Genomic DNA, 18,104 nt, shown 5'->3' on the forward strand with positions numbered 1-18,104 from the left:
GATTAAGTTAACCTTCTCGTGTCCCTCTAGGAGCGGCTGGTGTCCTGCCACAAGCTCCACCTTTTGTCCTCTGTGTGCCAGGTCCTTTGGGAATGCTGCTTCTCCCCTCCCTCCAAGAACCCAAAATGCCCAAAAAAGGCAGCCCGTGGAACCAGAACATTAACTCTTTAACTCCCATTGTTTTACATGATGTTCTGACGTGGAATACTGACAACAAAAATCACAAAGCTACAACATTCCACCCCTTATTCCAAATCACCACATCATGCTTAGCATATATCTACATACAAACAGTAATGAACACGCATTACATACCCACACCTGAATGCATATATATACACGGAATCACTGACTGCACTCTCCTAGCATCAAATTCTGTTATGGTATACAGTAGATGTCCCCATTTCTCTCCATCACCCACCAAGTGGACCCCCGTCCTTGTGCAAAAACAGTTCCAGGGAGAGGTTTGTCCTTTCCAGAAGCTGGAAGGACCCAAACCACCTTTCCCAACGTGCTCTTCACTTGTACCACAGGGACATAAGGTCCCTCTACAATGTGTGTAGGGAGCTGGATTGTGTAGGACCATCTCAGCTGACCAATCCTGTAGTGTTGACCAATTAGGTGGCTGTGGCCACATGCTTCTCCCAGTGCTTAAATGTTCTACCACCCATTTTCAACATAGTTTTTAACAACCTGTTGTAACCTTGGATCTTAGCAGAAGTTGGTGCGTAGTAGGGGATATGATAAATCCACTCAGTGCCATGATCTTTGGCCCAAACATCCACAAGTGAATTTTTTAAATGACTCCCATTATCTGATTCAGTTCTTTCTGGAGTGCCACGTTGCCACAGGACTTGCTTCTCCAAACCTATTATGGTGTTTCAGGTGGTAGCATGGGGTACTGCATATGTTTCAAGCCGCCCAGTGGTTGCTTCCACCATGGTAAGCACATAACTCTTACCATTGCGAGATCGTGGCAAGGTGATATAATCAACCTGCCAGGCCTCCCCATATTTATACTTTTGCCATTGCCTTTCCTCCCAGAGAGGTTTCATCCTCTTGGCTTGTTTAATTGTGGTGCATGTGTCGCAGTCATGAATAACCTGTGCAATACCATCCATAGCTAAGTCCACCCCTCAGTCTCTGGCCCACTTATATGTCACGCCTCTTCCTTGATGGCCTGAAGTCTCATGGGCACACCGAGCTAGAAATAATTCACTCTTGTGTTGCCAGTCCAAGTCTGTTTGAGCCACCTTAATTCTGGCAGCTTGATCTACCTGATAGTTATTTTTCTGTACTTCAGTATCCCTACGCTTGGGCACATGAGCATCTACATGACACACCTTTATAACCACATTCTTTATTCAGGTAGCAGTGTCCTTCCACAGTTCAGTAGCCCAAATAGGCTTACCCCTCCGTTGCCAGTTGTTATACTCCCACTGCTGTAACCACCCCTGTGAGGAATTTGCTGCCACCCATGCATCAGTATAAAGCATTGTTCAGCAACATCTAAGGCCAGCTGGACAGCCTTTACCTCTGCAAACTGACGTGATTCTCCTTTACCTTCAGTGGCCTCTGCAACTCATTGTGTGTGGCTCCACACAGCAGCTTTCCATCTCCAATGCTTCCCTACAATACGACACAATCCATTTGTGAACAGGGCGTATTTCTTTTCATTTTCTGGTAGGTCATTGTATGGTGGGGCTTCTTTAGCACTCAATACTTCTGCTGCTGCTGATGTCCCAAACTTTTTGCCTTCAGGCCAGTCCATGATCACCTCTAGGATTCCTGGACAAATGAGGTTCCCAATCTGAGCTCGTTGCGTAATCAATGCAATCCACTTACTCCAAGTGGCATCAGTAGCATGATTGGTGGAGAGAACCTTTCCTTTACACATTCAGTTCAGCACTGACAGTCAAGGTGCCAGAAGGAGCTGCATTTCAGTGCCAATTACTTCATAAGCAGCCTGAACCTGCTCATACGTGGCTAAGATCTCCATTTCAGTTGGAGTGTAGCACTCTTCCAACCCCCTGTACGCTTGACTCCAAAATCCCAGGGGTCAGCCTCGGGTCTCTCCTGAGGCTCTTTGCCACAAACTCCAGATGGGACCTTTCTCTCCAGCAGCGGTGTAGAGGATGTTCTTTACATCCTGTCCCAATCCATATTGGCCCCAGGGCCATGGCACGGGCTATCTCCTGTTTAATTTGCTCAAAAGCCTGCTGCTGCTCAGAACCCCATGCAAAATTATTCTTCCGCGTCACCTGATAAAGGGGGCTTACTATGAGGCTACAGTTTGGGATGAGCATTCTCCAAAAGCCCGCTACACCCAGAAAAGACTGTGTCTCTCTCTTGCTAGTGAGTGGAGACATAGTGGTGATTTTGTTGATCACATCTCCTGGGATGCCCATCTTGCCATTTTACTCCTAGGAACTGAATTCCTTGGGCAGGTCCTTTCACTTTGTTTCACTTAACAGCAAAACCAGCACGCAGAAGAATTTGGATTATTTGCTCTTTCTTAAAAACTTCCTCTGCTGTATCGCCCCATACAACAATGTCATCAATGTACTGCAGGTGCTCCGGAACACTGCCCTGTTTCAGTGTGGTTTGGATCAACCCATGGCAAATGGCTGGGCTGTGTTTCCACCCCTGGGGCAAACGGTTCCTTCCAGGTGTACTGAACACCCCTCCAGGTAAAAGCAAACTGTGGCCTGCATTCTGTGGCCAAAGGAATGGAGAAGAATGCATTGGCAGTGTCAGTGGTGGCATACCATTTGGCTGCTTTCGACTCCAGTTCATACTGGAGTGCTAACATATCTTGCACAGCAGCGCTCAGTGGGGGTGTGACTTCATTCAGGCCACGGTAGTCTACCGTCAGCCTCCATTCTCCACTGGCTTTACGCACCTGCCATATGGGGATGTTAGAAGGTGAGTGGGTTTTGCTGATCACTCCCAGACTCTTTAGCTGATGAATCAGCTTATGAATGGGGAGCAAGGAATCCCTGTTGGTGCGGTACTGCCGTCTGTGTACCTTTTTTGTAGCAATTGGTACCTGCTGCTCTTCTACCTGTAGTAACCCCACAACAGACAAATCTTCTGCCAGGCCAGGCAAGACAGACAGCTGCTTAATGTTGTCTGTATTTACGGCAGCTATTCCAAAAGCCCGTTGGTATCCCTTGGGATCCTTGAAATGCCCCCTTCTGAGATAATCTATATTGAGTATGCATGGGGCCCCCTGTCCAGTCACCATAGGATGCTTCTGACAGTCTTTACCAGTGAGGCTTCTTTCTGCCTCCAACACAGACAGTTCCTGAGAACCCCCAGTCACTCCAGAAATATAAATCAGTTCTGTTCCTCTATAACTTGAGGGCATCAGAGTGCATTGGGCACCGGTGTCCACCAGTGCCTTATATTCCTGTGGTTCTGACGTGCCAGGCCATTGAATCCATACAGTCCAGTACACACTATTATCCTTCCTCCCCTCCCCCAACAGAGGGCAGGCCCCTCTGTTGGTTACCTGCAGTAACGGGAGTAATTTCAGTGGTGGTTGATCTGTTTTGTAATTCTCTCACCCATGCTCGTAATGCAGAGTGGGTTGGTCTTGCCACTTCTTCATGTCCTCTCCATGCTCACGTAAGTAGCTCCACAGGGCAGCACGCAACGTAGATTTACTGCTGTGATTTGCTCAAGCAGGGAGGCATTTGCTTTTGATAGCTGAGAGTTTAATCACTTTGATCAGCTCCTTCAGCAGATTCTTTCGATCATCCTGGTCTTCATCAGGTGTCTCTGATACCGCCACGGGGTTATCATGATTAATCATTAGGGACAATTCCTCCAGTATGCCATCCTGTTTCTTATCCATTTTATCCATCCTCTTTTCCACTTTATCCAGTCTTTCTGTCATCTGGGAGATGGCTGAGATGGAAACATGGGATGACAGTAATTTTTGTTCAAAGTTTTGAAGTGTAAGAATCAGTTCAAAAACTGGGGGTCTTCTGTTTAGGTCCTTGTATCTATTGAACATTACTGCTAGTGTACTGGAGTACCTGTCCGTTGCTGTTCTTGAGAGCTTCCGCCATGTATCGGGCATACTCCTCCCTCTCAGGATCACGGTCCTGGCATGGATTGTTAGGAACAAATGTGGGATCATACAGCATTTCCACCACAGCTGTTTCTCTCAAATATTGGATGCCTTTCTCAACAGTATTCCATTTTCTCATCTCAGGCTCCAGATCGTCTTTGAAGGGATGTCTTCCCTTCACAGCTAATAACATTTGTTCCCAGAGGGTGGCAAATCTGTTCAGACATCTACTAATCCCTCTGTCAATAGCCGAGTCTTGGGCAATGTTTTCTCGTTGAAGAGCTTTCTTACCATCTAGGGACATGCTACTGGCCCCATTGTCCCAACACCAAAGCAACCAGGTGACAACAGTTTCATTCGGGTGCTGTATAAACTCCTTTCTTGAGCCTTGGATTTCAGTCATTTTCAGAGGTTGATGAATAGTGGTAACAGTGACTTCCTCCTCTTCACTCTCCTCTCCATGTCTCTTACTTTTCTCAGTTGCCTTTCTTGATGATGGTGGTTTTGGGGAGGGCCCCTTGCCTGGATCTTCCTCTGCTTCCTTCGCTGCTTCTTTCCATTCTAGACACAAAGACGCCCATTTCCATTTCTGGCCTGCCACAGGGGCAACTGACATTGATACTGGTGCTTCCTGTGATTGGTCGGGTTTGACTTGGAGGTTTCCCCCTTTGGTTCAGATCTCAATTTGGAAACTCTCTCTCTCAAGAATAGTATTATATAGAGCTCAGTAAGCACAAGCCAAGCCCCAAATAAGTCGTTCCTCCTCAGATCTTTCTAAGCTGCACCATCCCTTACTCAAATACTTGCTCAGTTTCTCAGGGTCCCACAGGTGTTCAAGAGTAAAATCTCATGACACCGGGGGTCCCCACACTTATAATCTCTTTCCTAAACCTCTGCATATTCCCTGCCATTCCATATTCTCTGGTTTTGGGAAAAACTTCCTCCACATAATGTAAAATACTATTGCAGAGTGTACATTCAGAGAGACTGATAACACAGTCCCTAAGCCGGCATCCCAAACATGCATAAGGAACTGAGAAGAGCACCTGGAAACCAGTCCAAACATCATATTGCCTGTTAAATTAGCTGGGATATATAGGTACCAGGCAGGTATTTCCATCACTGCCCTCAATTGGCTGTACGTATATGCAACACTGAACATGATGAACTTAAAAAGAAACCAGTATGTCCCATGGAACATAATGGTCCTTTATCCTCTATACAATGTGCTTAAAATGAAGTAGAGATCTATAGCAGCCCGCATTCTCCACCAGTAATTGTCACGGAGTTATCTCTAGATCTGAGTCCGTGACAGGGGCACAAAGCCCAGAAAAGAGACTGTCAACAGTTTACTGGCTGGTTCAGCCCAGTTCCATGACTAGTGGAGTGTAGGGATTTCACAAATCCGCACCTCTGGAAAAGGGAAACAGGAGACCCCAGATAATAAAAAACAGCAGCAACGATCTGAGGAGAAACAAACTGATTTACTAAATATGGTATCGGAATGCAACATAACAATAAAATATAATCAGAATTGAAGCTAATAAATCAAATATGATGAGAGAAAGTTTGTCTGAGAACTGAAGGCCTCACCATACCACTGAGGTGAGACGCACAGTTGGGTCGAACAGCAGGGAGGAGAGCCGAAGGAAAACAGGGATGTCAGATGACCTACCAAGGCCTTATATCTGCTCCCCCTGAGCAGAAATAAAAACAGCACAGTGAACAGTCTTCTGGGGAATATAGTTCTTCTTCTCTTCTGGGACAGGTGCCCGGAACTGGAGCATTAACACTTTAACTCCCAATGCACTACATGATGGTATGATATGGAATACCGGTAACCAAAAATCATAAAATCATGACAGAGAGAAAAGAGAGAGGGGAAAAAGACTACTCGACCTTTTGTAGCACGGCCGGCCACGAGCGGGCCATGTGCTCCAGGAGAGGGGAAGAGCTGGAAGGACAGCGAGAGAGCAGATGTGTCTAACAAACAAAATAAAACAAAACAAAACAACAGCAACAATCTGAGGAGGAATGGTAATTTACTAAATCCAACAAAATCAAACAAAATGAGAGAGAAAAGAGCATCCAAAATATGAGGTCTTACACTAGTAGACTGCAGGGGAAGCACATGTTTTTCTCTGTGGCAAACCGAGGGAGCAAGAAAGTAAGAGGGAGAGTAGCCAGTATCCTGCATGAGCTCCACCTTTCTTCCTCTGCACACCAGGTCCTCCAGGAATGCCACTCCTCCCCTACCCTCGAGAACACAAGATGCCCAAAAAAGGCAGTCCACAGAACCAGAACATTAAGCCTTTGACTCGCATTGTTTTACATGATGTTCTGATGTGGAATACTGACAACAAAAATCACAAAACCACAACAAAAGCCATCCAGAAGGACCAGGACAGGCTGGAGAAGTGGGCCCATGAAAATCTAACGAGGCTCAATAAGGCCAAGTGCAGGGTGCTGCACTTGGGTCGGGGCAATCTCAGGTATTTATACAAACTGGTGGATGATCTCATTGAGAGCAGCCCTGCGGAGAAGGACTTGGAGATCCTGGTAGACAAGAAGCTGGATATGAGCCAGCAGTGTGCACTTGCAGCCTGGAAGGCCAACTGTGTTCTGGGCTGCATTAAAAAAGGGGTGGCCAGCAGGGAGAGGGAGATGATTGTCCCCCTCTAATCGGCTCTTGTGAGGACCCATCTGGAGTGCTGCAAGAAAGATGCAGAGCTCTTCGGACGAGTGCAGAGGAGGACCACTAAGATGATCAGAGGGCTGGAGCACCTCTCTTAATAAGAAAGGTTGAGGGAACTGGGCTTGTTTAGCTTGGAGAAGAGAAGGCTCTGGGGAGACCTCATTGCGGTCCTCCAGTACTTGAAGGGAGCATATAAACAGGAGGGGGTACGACTGTTTACATGGGTCGACAGTGATAGGACAAGGAGGAATGGTATTAAACTGAGACAAGATAGGTTTAGGTTAGATATTAGGAGGAAGTTTTTCACACAGAGGGTGGTGACGCACTGGAACAGGTTGCCCAAGGAGGTTGTGGATGCCCCATCCCTGGAGGCGTTCAAGGCCAGGCTGGATGTGGTTCTGGGCAGCCTTGTCTAGTGGATGGCAACCCTGCACATAGCAGAGCAGTTGAAACTAGATGATCATTGTGTTCCTTTTCAACCCAGGCCATTCTATGATTTAATAGAAGGTCAAGGTTCTCCCCTCTTATGTTCTGAATCAAATCACCATGTACTTGTGTGCTCCCCTCTTTGGCTACAGCAGGTCGTTCATTCACCTTGAGCCTAATGAAACTGCATTTTGCTTCCCATATTGCTGATTAATTGCTGTGCAGTAATAATGTTCCATTCTGCAAGCAGTTTAAAAAAATAAAAAAAGCAACCAGTGTTCCCTTGGAACTGGCTGTGCTGCTACAGGTGTACTCCTGTGTATAAGCATCTCACTGGCCAAAGCAAAGGGAACACAGGCATTCTGAAAAGGGGAGAGTAACTGCCACACCACGGCAGCCCCAGCCAGGAACCGAACTCCAAGGGCAGTGTGGCACTACTACTGCAAGGCTTCAGTTATGCACCGTAACAGGCTCTTTGCTTTCTATCTGTGATAGAAAACTGTCACACAAATTCAGGGAAGAGACATCTGTATTTTGCTGACAATGCAGGTGAAGGAAGCAAAGTAGTGACAAGATACCCCCGATGCACCATCTAACACATTCGTTGTCTCTTCCCACCTCACCAAACCTCTCCTTCATGAAATGTGGACCAGTTCATAGGCCCCAATCATCCAAACCAAAGAAATGCAGTGTAAGGCACATACTGAGGGAAGCAGGCACTCAAACCAGCCCCAGCACACAGTAGAATTGGTTGCACCAGAAGGTCCTTGTACAGCTCATGTCCCACATCCAGTGGCAGCCAGGTGCCAGCTGTTGCCGTGTGTGGCAGCTGCCTCCTGCTCAGCCTCCAGTGCTGTAAGTCAGGTCTGTGCTGGAGCCACATCACCTTGCCCTTAGGCAGCTGATGTTCATAGCTGCACAGAACTGTCAGTCAGAAATCCTTGCTGTGCAACTTGTTAGAAGGCAGATCCTCTTCTGTGGCCTAGCAAAACTTACCCAAAACAAGTTCAATTAAAAGTGTTTTATATTTCATTGCTAATATCATCAGAGGAGCACTCCAAAATCCTTACACCTGATCTGGCAAAAGCACAGTTTAGTTCTGCTGTCAGCAATTAAACACCAGATGATGTTTTGCTTCCAATAGGCAAAGGAACCTCTTCGTAAACTACTTTGAGATAAGGAAACTTCATCGGTAAAAACCAGTATTCCAAGTTGTAGAAGAGGTAAAACTGATGATTCAAGATGACACGATCAATTATTTTTAAGAGATCCACAAAAAACTCTCTGACTGTCTTGTGAGGTTTGAAGGGATAGTAGAAGTCTCTTATAGCTGCTGCCAGTGTCTTGTTTCCTGTAGGTCCAAAAATGGATGTTTCATTTCCCAAATAAATAGGTTCTCCGCTGAATAAAATTATGCTGGTGTAGTTTGTTTGGATTTTATTGAACGTAGCTCCCAGGTCAGCCAGCTTCTGGTATGTTCTCAGTATGAATTTAGAGCATTCGTAAGAGTCAAACCATACAACTGATTTTTTGTCAGGACTTGCTTGAACTGTCCAGGTCTCATAGTAAATGCCAGTCTCATTGTCGTACTTCACCCATTTTGCCATTTCATTGAACATGGTTCCTGTAAGGGATGGAAATAAGTATTACAGAGACAAGGGAACAAATATACGGCTCAAAATGTTTTCTCTCCAGGTTCACCTCCCTTCTCTGCAAAAGTTTACCCACCACATTACCTATCCGCAGAGATGCGAGGCATACATTGGAGGGAGAATTCATACTCCACTGAATAAACTAAAAGTAACTTCTTATCTGTAAATGTAAGTTGCCCAAATGGCATTTCTTTTTTTCTGCCCTGTCCCTTGCTAATATGCCAGAACATTCAAGCTTTGGAGAAATGTGACACTCATTGCATTTTATCCATGCAGACAAACAAAGCAGGTAGTACTACCTGCAATAGATGCTGACAATGTTCACCAGAGCAAGTTTTTCATGCTTCTCCTTAAAGAAGCCTAAGGAACCTCTGACTGAGTCACAGCACCTCCTCAGCCAGCAATGTCAAACTAAGCCAAAATATAGGAGTGGGACGTGAGGACTAGCAAACTTAAGTACTTAGGTTGTATATATATTTGGAATACATAGTTGAAATGTTCTGCTGAAGGGCCATTTCACAACTGAAATGGGAAAAACATCTCTAACTTGGTTCATCTCTGCCATAGCACCCTATGGGTGATGAATTTGCCTCCTCAAAACAGACGTGAACCACAGGGCTCATCTGTGTTTTTCCCTCCATACTCCTAGCCATACATTTCAGCTCAGCTCTTCCCTTAGTCACTGCATTGGGTACAACTGTCTTTGACTCAGAACCTCTATCACCTCATATTCATAACACAGCCACATTCTTTTTATGCAATACATGAGAAGGCAGTCAGATGGCAGCTTGCAACCCTGGGGCTGTTCTAAGCCACAATCTTTCGAGCTGCAAGTGTCACTGCTGTGCGACTGTGCTTGGTAACTGCTAATGAGTGATCTGTGACTGTCACATGTGCTGCCCTACACACAACAGGCTCTCACATTAACTTAATGTAATGTCTTTCCCGAGCTCCAAGAAGAGTGCTGCATGCCCCACACAATCCCAACACAAGCTGTGTAGGTCTAGTTTCCAAACCCACTCTTCATTACAGAAGACATTCATGTCATGCTTATCCCAAGGGAAGGCATGCATGCAGGGAGATACCACAGAACAATGACAGCTCTGCACTCTGTTCTCTTGTGCTGCCCCTTTATAACTTGTTCCTCACAATTAAGAGCTTTCGGGCTTCACAGTGAACATGACAATCATCCTGTTTAACTGTCCACTACTTGGTTTAGAATCTGTATCAAGAACTGCACTTAGTACACTGTAGTTGTGCATGCAGCTCCCTTTTATCTTCTCTAATTCCTACCAGATTAGCTTCCCAGGAGGTATTCTGCAATGTACGTCACTGAACAGGATTTGTCTCTCCTAACAAGAACAAGATGGACTTAACATGAAGTTCTGGCTTTAACAACTTTAGCTAATCAAAAATATTACAGGTTCATGCCTGGTTCCCTGCTAATCTGTTGGAAGATGCTCAGGAAGTCACAAACTCAGACTTTAGATATTCCTGCCCTACCTCCACAAAAGAAGCATAACCCTATGTAATACTGTCCTGGCCAGCAGTACTTAAAAGAAAATCATAGAATCATAGAATCATTAAGGTTGGAAAAGACCTCTGGGATCACCAAGTCCAACCCCAACCAACCCCACCATGCCCACTGACCACATCCCTCAGTGCCACATCTCCATGGTTCTCAACACCTCCAGGGACGGTGACTCCACCACCTCCCTGGGCAGCCCGTTCCAAAATATATACCCTTCAAGAGCCCATAGAACCTAGTAGGCAAGCTCCATATACCCTAAAACAGGCTGTCTAATGATCCAAGCTGTATAACACTGTCTCAATCCCTGTTGCCTATCTACAAGTGTTCTGAAGCACCCGTGCAGGAGCCATCACCTCTGCTGCTGCTGGGGAGCTCCCCTCTCCTAACAAGATTTACCAAGCTAATCCTCCTTGCCTCCAGGGCTGTTATTTATTTTCTTTTTCTTTTTCTTTAGATATGGAATTTGGCTGTTCTAATCAGATGGCATCAGATGGTTTAAGGTCGTTTTTATTATGATGATGATTATTTTTTTAAGCACGTTATTTATTTATGGTGTTTTTGCTGTGTATTTTAGCAGGGCGAGGTTTTGCCTGAGGGTCGAGCATGCATGGGCTCTAAGCAATAGCCTTCTACCAGGCAGTCACAGTAAGCAGATGGGCACAAGAGCAAACTCTTGCCACTTATTTCCCTCTTGATATTTTAGTGTTATGGGATTAAAGTGTTCATGGTGGAATTTTTTTTGTTACTATCTTCTATTCCTAGAGCGAACAGGGATGCACAGTGTTCCTTAATCTCACAATGTGTCCCCCAAAACTTACTTTCTACCTACGTCCTCTTGCAATGTCTACTCACAAGTCCCAGTTCCTGGAGCCTCGTGATTATTCAGCAATTTAAGAACTTTTCTTCTTCAACAACAACAAAATGCTTCTCTTCCTTGTGACTGGAGGGAGCTGCTGGTATGAAACTCATCTGTGAAAACAACTAACATGCAACGTTCTGAAACGCTGTGGTTTTTCCAAATCCAGTCTTATGATTTTTCGTGTTGGCTGAGGAGAGGGGAAATCTGCCTCGTGATTTTTGGTTCTTGTTAGCATTGCTGTCATGGTTGTTATGTGTGGGAATGCGGCTGGTGAAGCTGCACAGCTCATCTCCCTCTCTCTCCCGAGATACTGCCTTGGACAGCTTGGAAATCCCTCAAGATGAAGCTGTTATTTTGAGTGTTTTTATCAGGCTGGGCCTGGAGTTTGGGTCTGTCAAATCAAAACGCTCCATTATGGCCTCTGACACTGCTGACCAACTGTCCATTATGGTTCTGTAGAGGAAAGAGGGTCCACCTGCCCCATGCATTAAAGTCCTCTCCTACTAGGTGAGATGCTTTTTGTTTGCTCTCTGAAGGAAGGGAGTTCAGGTCATAATTCTATCTGCCTATGTTTGCACACATTCTGCCATGGTAACTTTCAGATTCCTAGTCAAATTCAGAGATGCTACCTTCCTATAAGCTTTGTGGACATGGGAAACAAGATAGCCTAGGACAGTAACAATGCCTCCAGAGGCACCAGAGCCTCTCTTTACTTAGGCATTAAATAATCCACACAGACAGAGAGCACTACAGATTCAAAGTGTATGAAATATTCACCTTAGTGTTCACACAAAATAATCTAACCACATCAGGCACTGAAGCCTTCGGTCATAAGATACAAACTCACAGGAAAGCAGCTTCACTTGTTTCACTGCTTAAAGAGCCACCTAGAATTTCTTTGCTGAAGCAGTGAGAGAATGTAGAGACTGTGCCCAACACACTTAGACCCGCTGTTATCAAACACTGAAGGCTGCCTTGAACCACTTACTACGCCACCTTTAGAAGTAAGTTGTTTTATTCAATTCCTCAGGGAGCTTTGTTCACAACTCATTCACCATATTACTACAGTCATCAACCAGAATTATTTAAAGGACCTTTTCACTCTAGGATTTCAGTTTTCAGCATATACCAGGAGGCTATTGTGGTGATCATCCATTAATTTAGTGGAATAAATCCTAGTTTTGCTCTATGACATATAACAGAAAAGACCTTTTACTAGGGATATTTGCACAGCTTTTATAACACAAAATGGGGAATATGGAAATTGAGATGAGTATTTTTGACATCTATGAGTATTCTTAAATATGCCTTAATTGTCTGTTTGGTAATGCACATTTTTTCACCAATTTTTCCAATTTCAGCAGTCATTCACTCCCTCACAATAGAGGGCTTTGTTTTGATGACAGCATGTGAAAACTCCATGACTTCTGTGTATTTTTCTATTTTTACAGTGAGAAGACTCAAGTGGTTTTGCGCAGCATCTTCCAATGACACCCACTTAACAACACTTCAGCGCGTGCTGTTCAAATGGCAGCAGCCTCATATCCCTTTCTGTCATAGAAGAAGTGCAGCGATAGCATTTCAGTTTGAAATCAGCAGCATCAGCCACTTACACTACAAGTAGCCATAAATGAAAAGACACTTCTTTACATGAAGACAAAGTTGACTGCATTTTATAATATTAGCACCATCCAAAGCATCTGAAATATACCTGATATTTTGGTGATGAGAACCAGAGTTCCATTTTCCTTCCAATGTGCATCATCTATTCCTTCATAAAAGCAAGCAGCTCCCTGATTACACCAGAATGGTGCATCCATTCCAGGTCGGAGATGCGGAAACGTGCAGTTCCCAAGCTGGAAGAGCTCATACCACTCCATTGTGTAGTTTTTGCCAGTTAAACTGCTCTTGAAGCCCACAGCATCATGCATAATTTTCTGGAAAAGAACAAAAACTTTAACAGAAAGAAAAATAATTCTACAAAACTGCCAGCAGCTTGACCTGCACACAAGATCAGGTACTTGGAAGCTGTTGAGTAGCAGGGTGGGAAGAGGGGGAGTGGTTTCTACTCCTGTTTTCAATAGTGTTGACGCACAACATACTAGATGGTATCACACACATACTTCTAACACGGAGTCAGGCTGTCTCAGTGCTTGTTTATCTACTCATCGTGCATTCTGTTATTTGGAGGCAGACACTCAGTGGGAGCTCAACATCAAAACCCGCACTTATTTTTGATGCTTACCTCACAAAGGAATCAAAGAAATAAGTGCATTACCAGCAACAGATCTTAGCAATGAAAGGCACAAAATCACTGAAATAAATATTTATTTTTAAAGCTGTACAGTAAATTCATAAATTCAGTCTCAGTTTAACAAGTAAGGTAAAGACATTTGAAGCTATCTCCATTTTTGGCTCTGTGCTTTGTTTTGATGTTGTTGCTTTACGTTCATTAATATTTCTTTAGTCATTAGAGATCAAGCTCTGAAGCTTATTTATGCTAGTTACAGCTATAAATATTGTTGAAGTTGAGATTCTATCATACTTGCATGACTCCATATAGACTTGAATTCCATAGTAATTATAATATCCAAGAAAATGCAGTGCTACTGCAGTAAAGAAACTCAAATTGTAATGATGCATGTGTATGAAATACTCCCAGTGCACAGCTTGGTAGTGGAACACACTCAAACCCACAGACAGTGCTGGTCATGTTCTTTTCTTTAGCTGAAATGAATTCTGTAACTTTTTCCAGATACTTACTGCTCTTCAGGTATCTTTCCTGCAGGTAGCTTTTTGTGCTCCAACACTCTTCCATACAAGACTATCCCAACCTTACAGCTCACATTACTGACCCCGGCTATTAAATTTGTCTGAATCTGCTGCTACAGCTTTGCTAAAGAAAAACATCACCTTACCAAATGTCCAAGTAGATCCCCATATTTAAATTCCCATACTGGAGCCTGTAATCGATACACTTCAATAATATCTTCTTCTTTCATAACCGGAATATCAGAGCCAGTGGGACAGAAAGTGTAACGAGCTTGGCAGTAAGGATCAGATTTTGGACGAAAATCAAAGCGCCTGTGTTGAGAAAGAGAAGCACAGACAGTAATAAGCACAGTTTCACAGCTAGAGTCATTTCTTTAACTTCGTAAGAGCCTATGCTGGAGGGCTCAGGTGTGTGGCACCTCCCAAAGCCAGACACTGCGATACAGATGCTGTAATGTTTGGAAAGCACAAGTCTGTAACACTGCCGAGGCACACACAGGACTGACAAGTCTTTCTTTCCCCATCTCCTTCAGATTCACTCACTGTACCTCACCTACAGAAAGGTTCCTATATTCCTGTTAAGGATGTGAAAGCGAGAAAGTAAACACACAGACAGAAAACAGACTTATGCCAGCCATAACATTTAAGTCCTGTTTCTAAAATACCTTAAAATTTCATTTTCCCCTCCTACTGCATCGGCACGTGATCACATAACAAGCAAGTTAAGAAGCATTAAAATACTGCATTTCTGAGTGTCAGGCTGAAAGGTCCGTACTGTGATTTTGACCATCCTGAGATAAAATCTTGCAAGTACTGAGCTTACTGGAAAATCTGGGAGCCTCCTGACTGCAAGATCAACTCCTTAGGCACCACCTGATGCAAATATAGCTGCTAGGAATTATACTCAAGCTTTCAGGGCCTCAAATATTCAGTAGATTTTTTTACTCAGAGGGTGGTAAGGCACTGGAACAGGTTGGCCAGGTTCTTGTTGGGTACCCTATCCCTGGAGACACTCAAGGCCAGGTTGGATGGGGCCCCAGGAAGCCTCATCTGGTGGGCAGCAGCCCTGTCCCCACCTACTGGAACTAGGTGATCTTTAAGGTCCCTTCCAACCCAAGCCCTTCTATGATGCTATGTATTAGATAGCAGTTAAACTGTCTAACACCTCCCTCCACAAACAGCAAACCCCTACAAAATACACAATTGTAGCCTTTCTCTTGAGGGGGGCTCATTTTCCTACTATATTCAAAGCCCTGTCCATTCCCTTCAAGTTAATACAGTAATACAGTCCCCTGCTTTCACCAGCAGCACCGGCCTTCTTCTGGAGTGCTATGCAGCAGCAATGAGGATTTTATTTCATTTCATTTATCATAAACAGGAATATAAAGTGAATTTTGACAGCAAGCCAAGCCAAAGCAGCCTGATTTCCTCACAACATTTTATTAAAACAGGAATTTCAGTCAGAGGGTGGTGATGCACTGGAACAGGTTGCCTAAAAAAGCTGTGGATGCCCCATCCCTGGAGGCATTCAAGTCCAGGCTGGATGTGGCTCTGGGCAGCCTGGTCTAGTGGTTGGCGACCCTGCACATAGGAGAGGAGTTGAAACTAGATGATCATTATAGTCCTTTTCAACCCAGGCCATTCTATGATACGATTCTATGAATTAAACAAGCACCTTTGAAGCAGGAGCTCTCATTTCTAGGGACAGAAGAAGGAAAAAGGCAGCTCTCTGGCCAATTTGTGATACCTGTTCTCTCACTTATGAGCTCATCGCACCAAACACAGCACTAGCAACAAATCAGGTAAGCCTACTGTTATTAAAAACGCGAATCTCTGCATAACCTTCCGTAACGTAGTGAAAACCACCGGACACCAGGAAAGCATAGAAGGTACGTTCCAGCCCCGCCTCAGCCCCGCCCGTCACGCGCCGAAGCTCGGGAGGACGGGCAGCCCCACAGCGCGGCTGCGCCAACGCGAGAGGAGGGGTAGGGACGCGCAGCTTCCCCCCCCCAGCGTCACTTACCTGTAAGGCACCGGCCAGCGCCGCTGCGGGGCGTGTGGCGCGCCTGAGAGGCACGGCCTACAGGCCGCCGCCAGCAGTAGCAGTAGCAGCCATTGGTGGCGGCCGGCGGCGCTCATGGCGGCCCGCGAGGCTCCGAGCCGTGCCGTGCCGGGGGCGCTGGCGGCCGTGTGAGGCGGCGGCGGGGCCGAGGGAAGTTGGGCGGGAGAGGGCCGCCCCTGCGCCCGCCCCCGCGGCCCGGGGCTGCCCGACAGGCCTCGGCCGTGTGCGGGGAGCGCCTTTGGAGGGCCGGGCTGCAGAGCGTGGTGGCCGCTGCTCTGCTACGTGTGGGATGCAGGGGAACGGCGTAAAGCCGCAGGGGTGACGTTGTTTTCCCTCCTCGTGCTTTGGAAAAGCGTTTCTTGAATCGTTCAAAAAGTGACTAGGCACCAGCAGGCAGCGTTAGCTGAGGTGAGCGGGCATGGCGCTGGTGGGTTCTCACAGAAGGTAGGGGTTGGAAGGGAGCTCTGGAGATCACCGAGTCCAACCCCTGCTAAAGCAGGTTCCCTACAGTAAGTTACACAGGAAAGCATCCAGGGGGGTCTGGAATTCCAGTCTCCATAGAAGGAGACTCCACAGCCTTTCTGGCAGCCTGTCACAGAGCACTGTCACCCTCACTATAAAGATTTTCTTCATGTTGGCATGGAACTAATTATGTTCCAGCTTCTCCCCACTGCCCCTTGCACTGTTGCTGTGCTCCACTGGAAAAAGCCTGGCCCTGCACACTCGTTTCCCACGCCTTAGATAAGCATTGATCAGACCCTCCCTCAGCCTTCTCCAGGCTGAACAGCCCCAGGTCTCTTAGTCTTCTCTCATAAGAGAGATGTTCCTGGCCCCTAAACATCTCTCTGGCCCTCAAGCTGCTAAATTTTCTCTGTTCGTAGTTCTTTTCTTGGAATGAGTCCCAAATGCACCTGTGAAGAAAGACGGGGTATAAATGGAAATGAAGGAATGCATAGTAGAATATTTCTATGGAAAACTGCAGTGATGTGTGCTACTCAGCATTTGACTCAACTGCATTTGGCTGCATTTGTACGTTTGTTGTTTTTTCCCCCATTACCAAAGATAATTTTGCAATGACTGACTAAGAAAACATCACTTGACTGAATAAGGATTTCAGTTTCTGGAGATTTAGGCAAGTATGCAGTTTTGTAATTTAGCTGAAGTAATTTTAGCAGGTTAGTGTGTGGTTTTAAAATACTGTTTTGGTGCTGTTTTATGAGATGCATCAAATCCCTGCCTTTAGAACTGGAATTTGTCCAGAGGAACCTGAACCTGGCACCAAAGGGAAAGACAAGCTGGTTTCAACAACTTACAGGATAGGTATTATATAGCAGTTTATTCTCACATTTTTACAGTGCTGAGATCAGTTTATCTCTGGCTAAGAGAAACAGTGAAGACAAGTTTGCCAGCAGCATCTGTGCAGAAAACAGAGCTTTTTTTTTCCCCTCAGATCGGTAGAGTTCAAAACAGGCATCAGAGTTCAGGAAGCTGTTTAGGTAGCTGGTATCTGCAGTGGGAGCTGGTTAGTGCTGTTCACTGTGGACTACTGACTGCAAGGAGTCAGAAACACCACTGTTTCTTTCATGTGAGCTCCTTGGGAACTGTACTCAGCACTAAGCAAGAATATATTAAACCCACCAAATTTGAGGTGAAAAACCCCGTGTCTTATGTAAAACTGCAGAATATGCTGCTGAATATCAATTTGGGTAATGCTGAAATTACTGAAAGTGTTCAGAAAATTGTAAGGCAGCAGGGCTATTAACATCTTTAGTCATCTACATGTCTGCATCCTGCTTCATTGTTACCTCATTCTATATGGCTTGCCTTTTAAATATATGTAGTTAAACACTGTGCATTAATTTAATACATACATACATAATAGCTGTACACACAAATATTTCCATATTTCACTTTCATCTCATGTATTTTGTCTGCCTTATAATGATGGCCTTTATGTTGTTTATAAAATAAAATACGCAACTACTCGTGTGATCCAAGACAGCCAGCATGGCTTCACCAAGGGGAGGTC

At 45.2% G+C, this 18,104-nt stretch overlaps 2 protein-coding genes across 4 annotated transcripts; one reads left to right on the forward strand and one right to left on the reverse strand.

Annotated features, from left to right (window-relative positions):
* Positions 1-5,543: 5,543 nt before the first annotated feature.
* Positions 5,544-16,213, reverse strand: CLN5 (ceroid-lipofuscinosis, neuronal 5). Of its 3 annotated transcripts, none has more exons than XM_046910089.1 (4): positions 15,856-15,932; positions 14,160-14,325; positions 12,953-13,178; positions 5,544-8,823 (listed from the first exon to the last, which is right to left on the reverse strand). In XM_046910089.1, the coding sequence occupies exons 2-4, from the start codon at positions 14,241-14,243 to the stop codon at positions 8,312-8,314; spliced, it is 822 nt and encodes a 273-aa protein (XP_046766045.1). In that variant the 5' UTR covers positions 14,244-14,325; positions 15,856-15,932; the 3' UTR covers positions 5,544-8,311. The 3 variants fall into 3 exon arrangements, with proteins under 3 accessions (XP_046766045.1, XP_046766396.1, NP_001269123.2); XM_046910440.1 differs by having other exon boundaries at positions 15,761-15,932; NM_001282194.2 differs by lacking the exon at positions 15,856-15,932 and adding an exon at positions 16,037-16,213 and having other exon boundaries at positions 7,711-8,823.
* Positions 6,317-6,951, forward strand: LOC121113470. The gene has a single exon (XM_040706496.1). It carries the CDS (start codon positions 6,317-6,319, stop codon positions 6,758-6,760), a length of 444 nt encoding a protein of 147 aa, XP_040562430.1. The 3' UTR covers positions 6,761-6,951.
* Positions 16,214-18,104: the final 1,891 nt, after the last annotated feature.

Source organism: Gallus gallus, chromosome 1 (genome assembly GCF_016699485.2).
Source record: "Gallus gallus isolate bGalGal1 chromosome 1, bGalGal1.mat.broiler.GRCg7b, whole genome shotgun sequence".
NCBI classification, from domain to species: domain Eukaryota; kingdom Metazoa; phylum Chordata; class Aves; order Galliformes; family Phasianidae; genus Gallus; species Gallus gallus.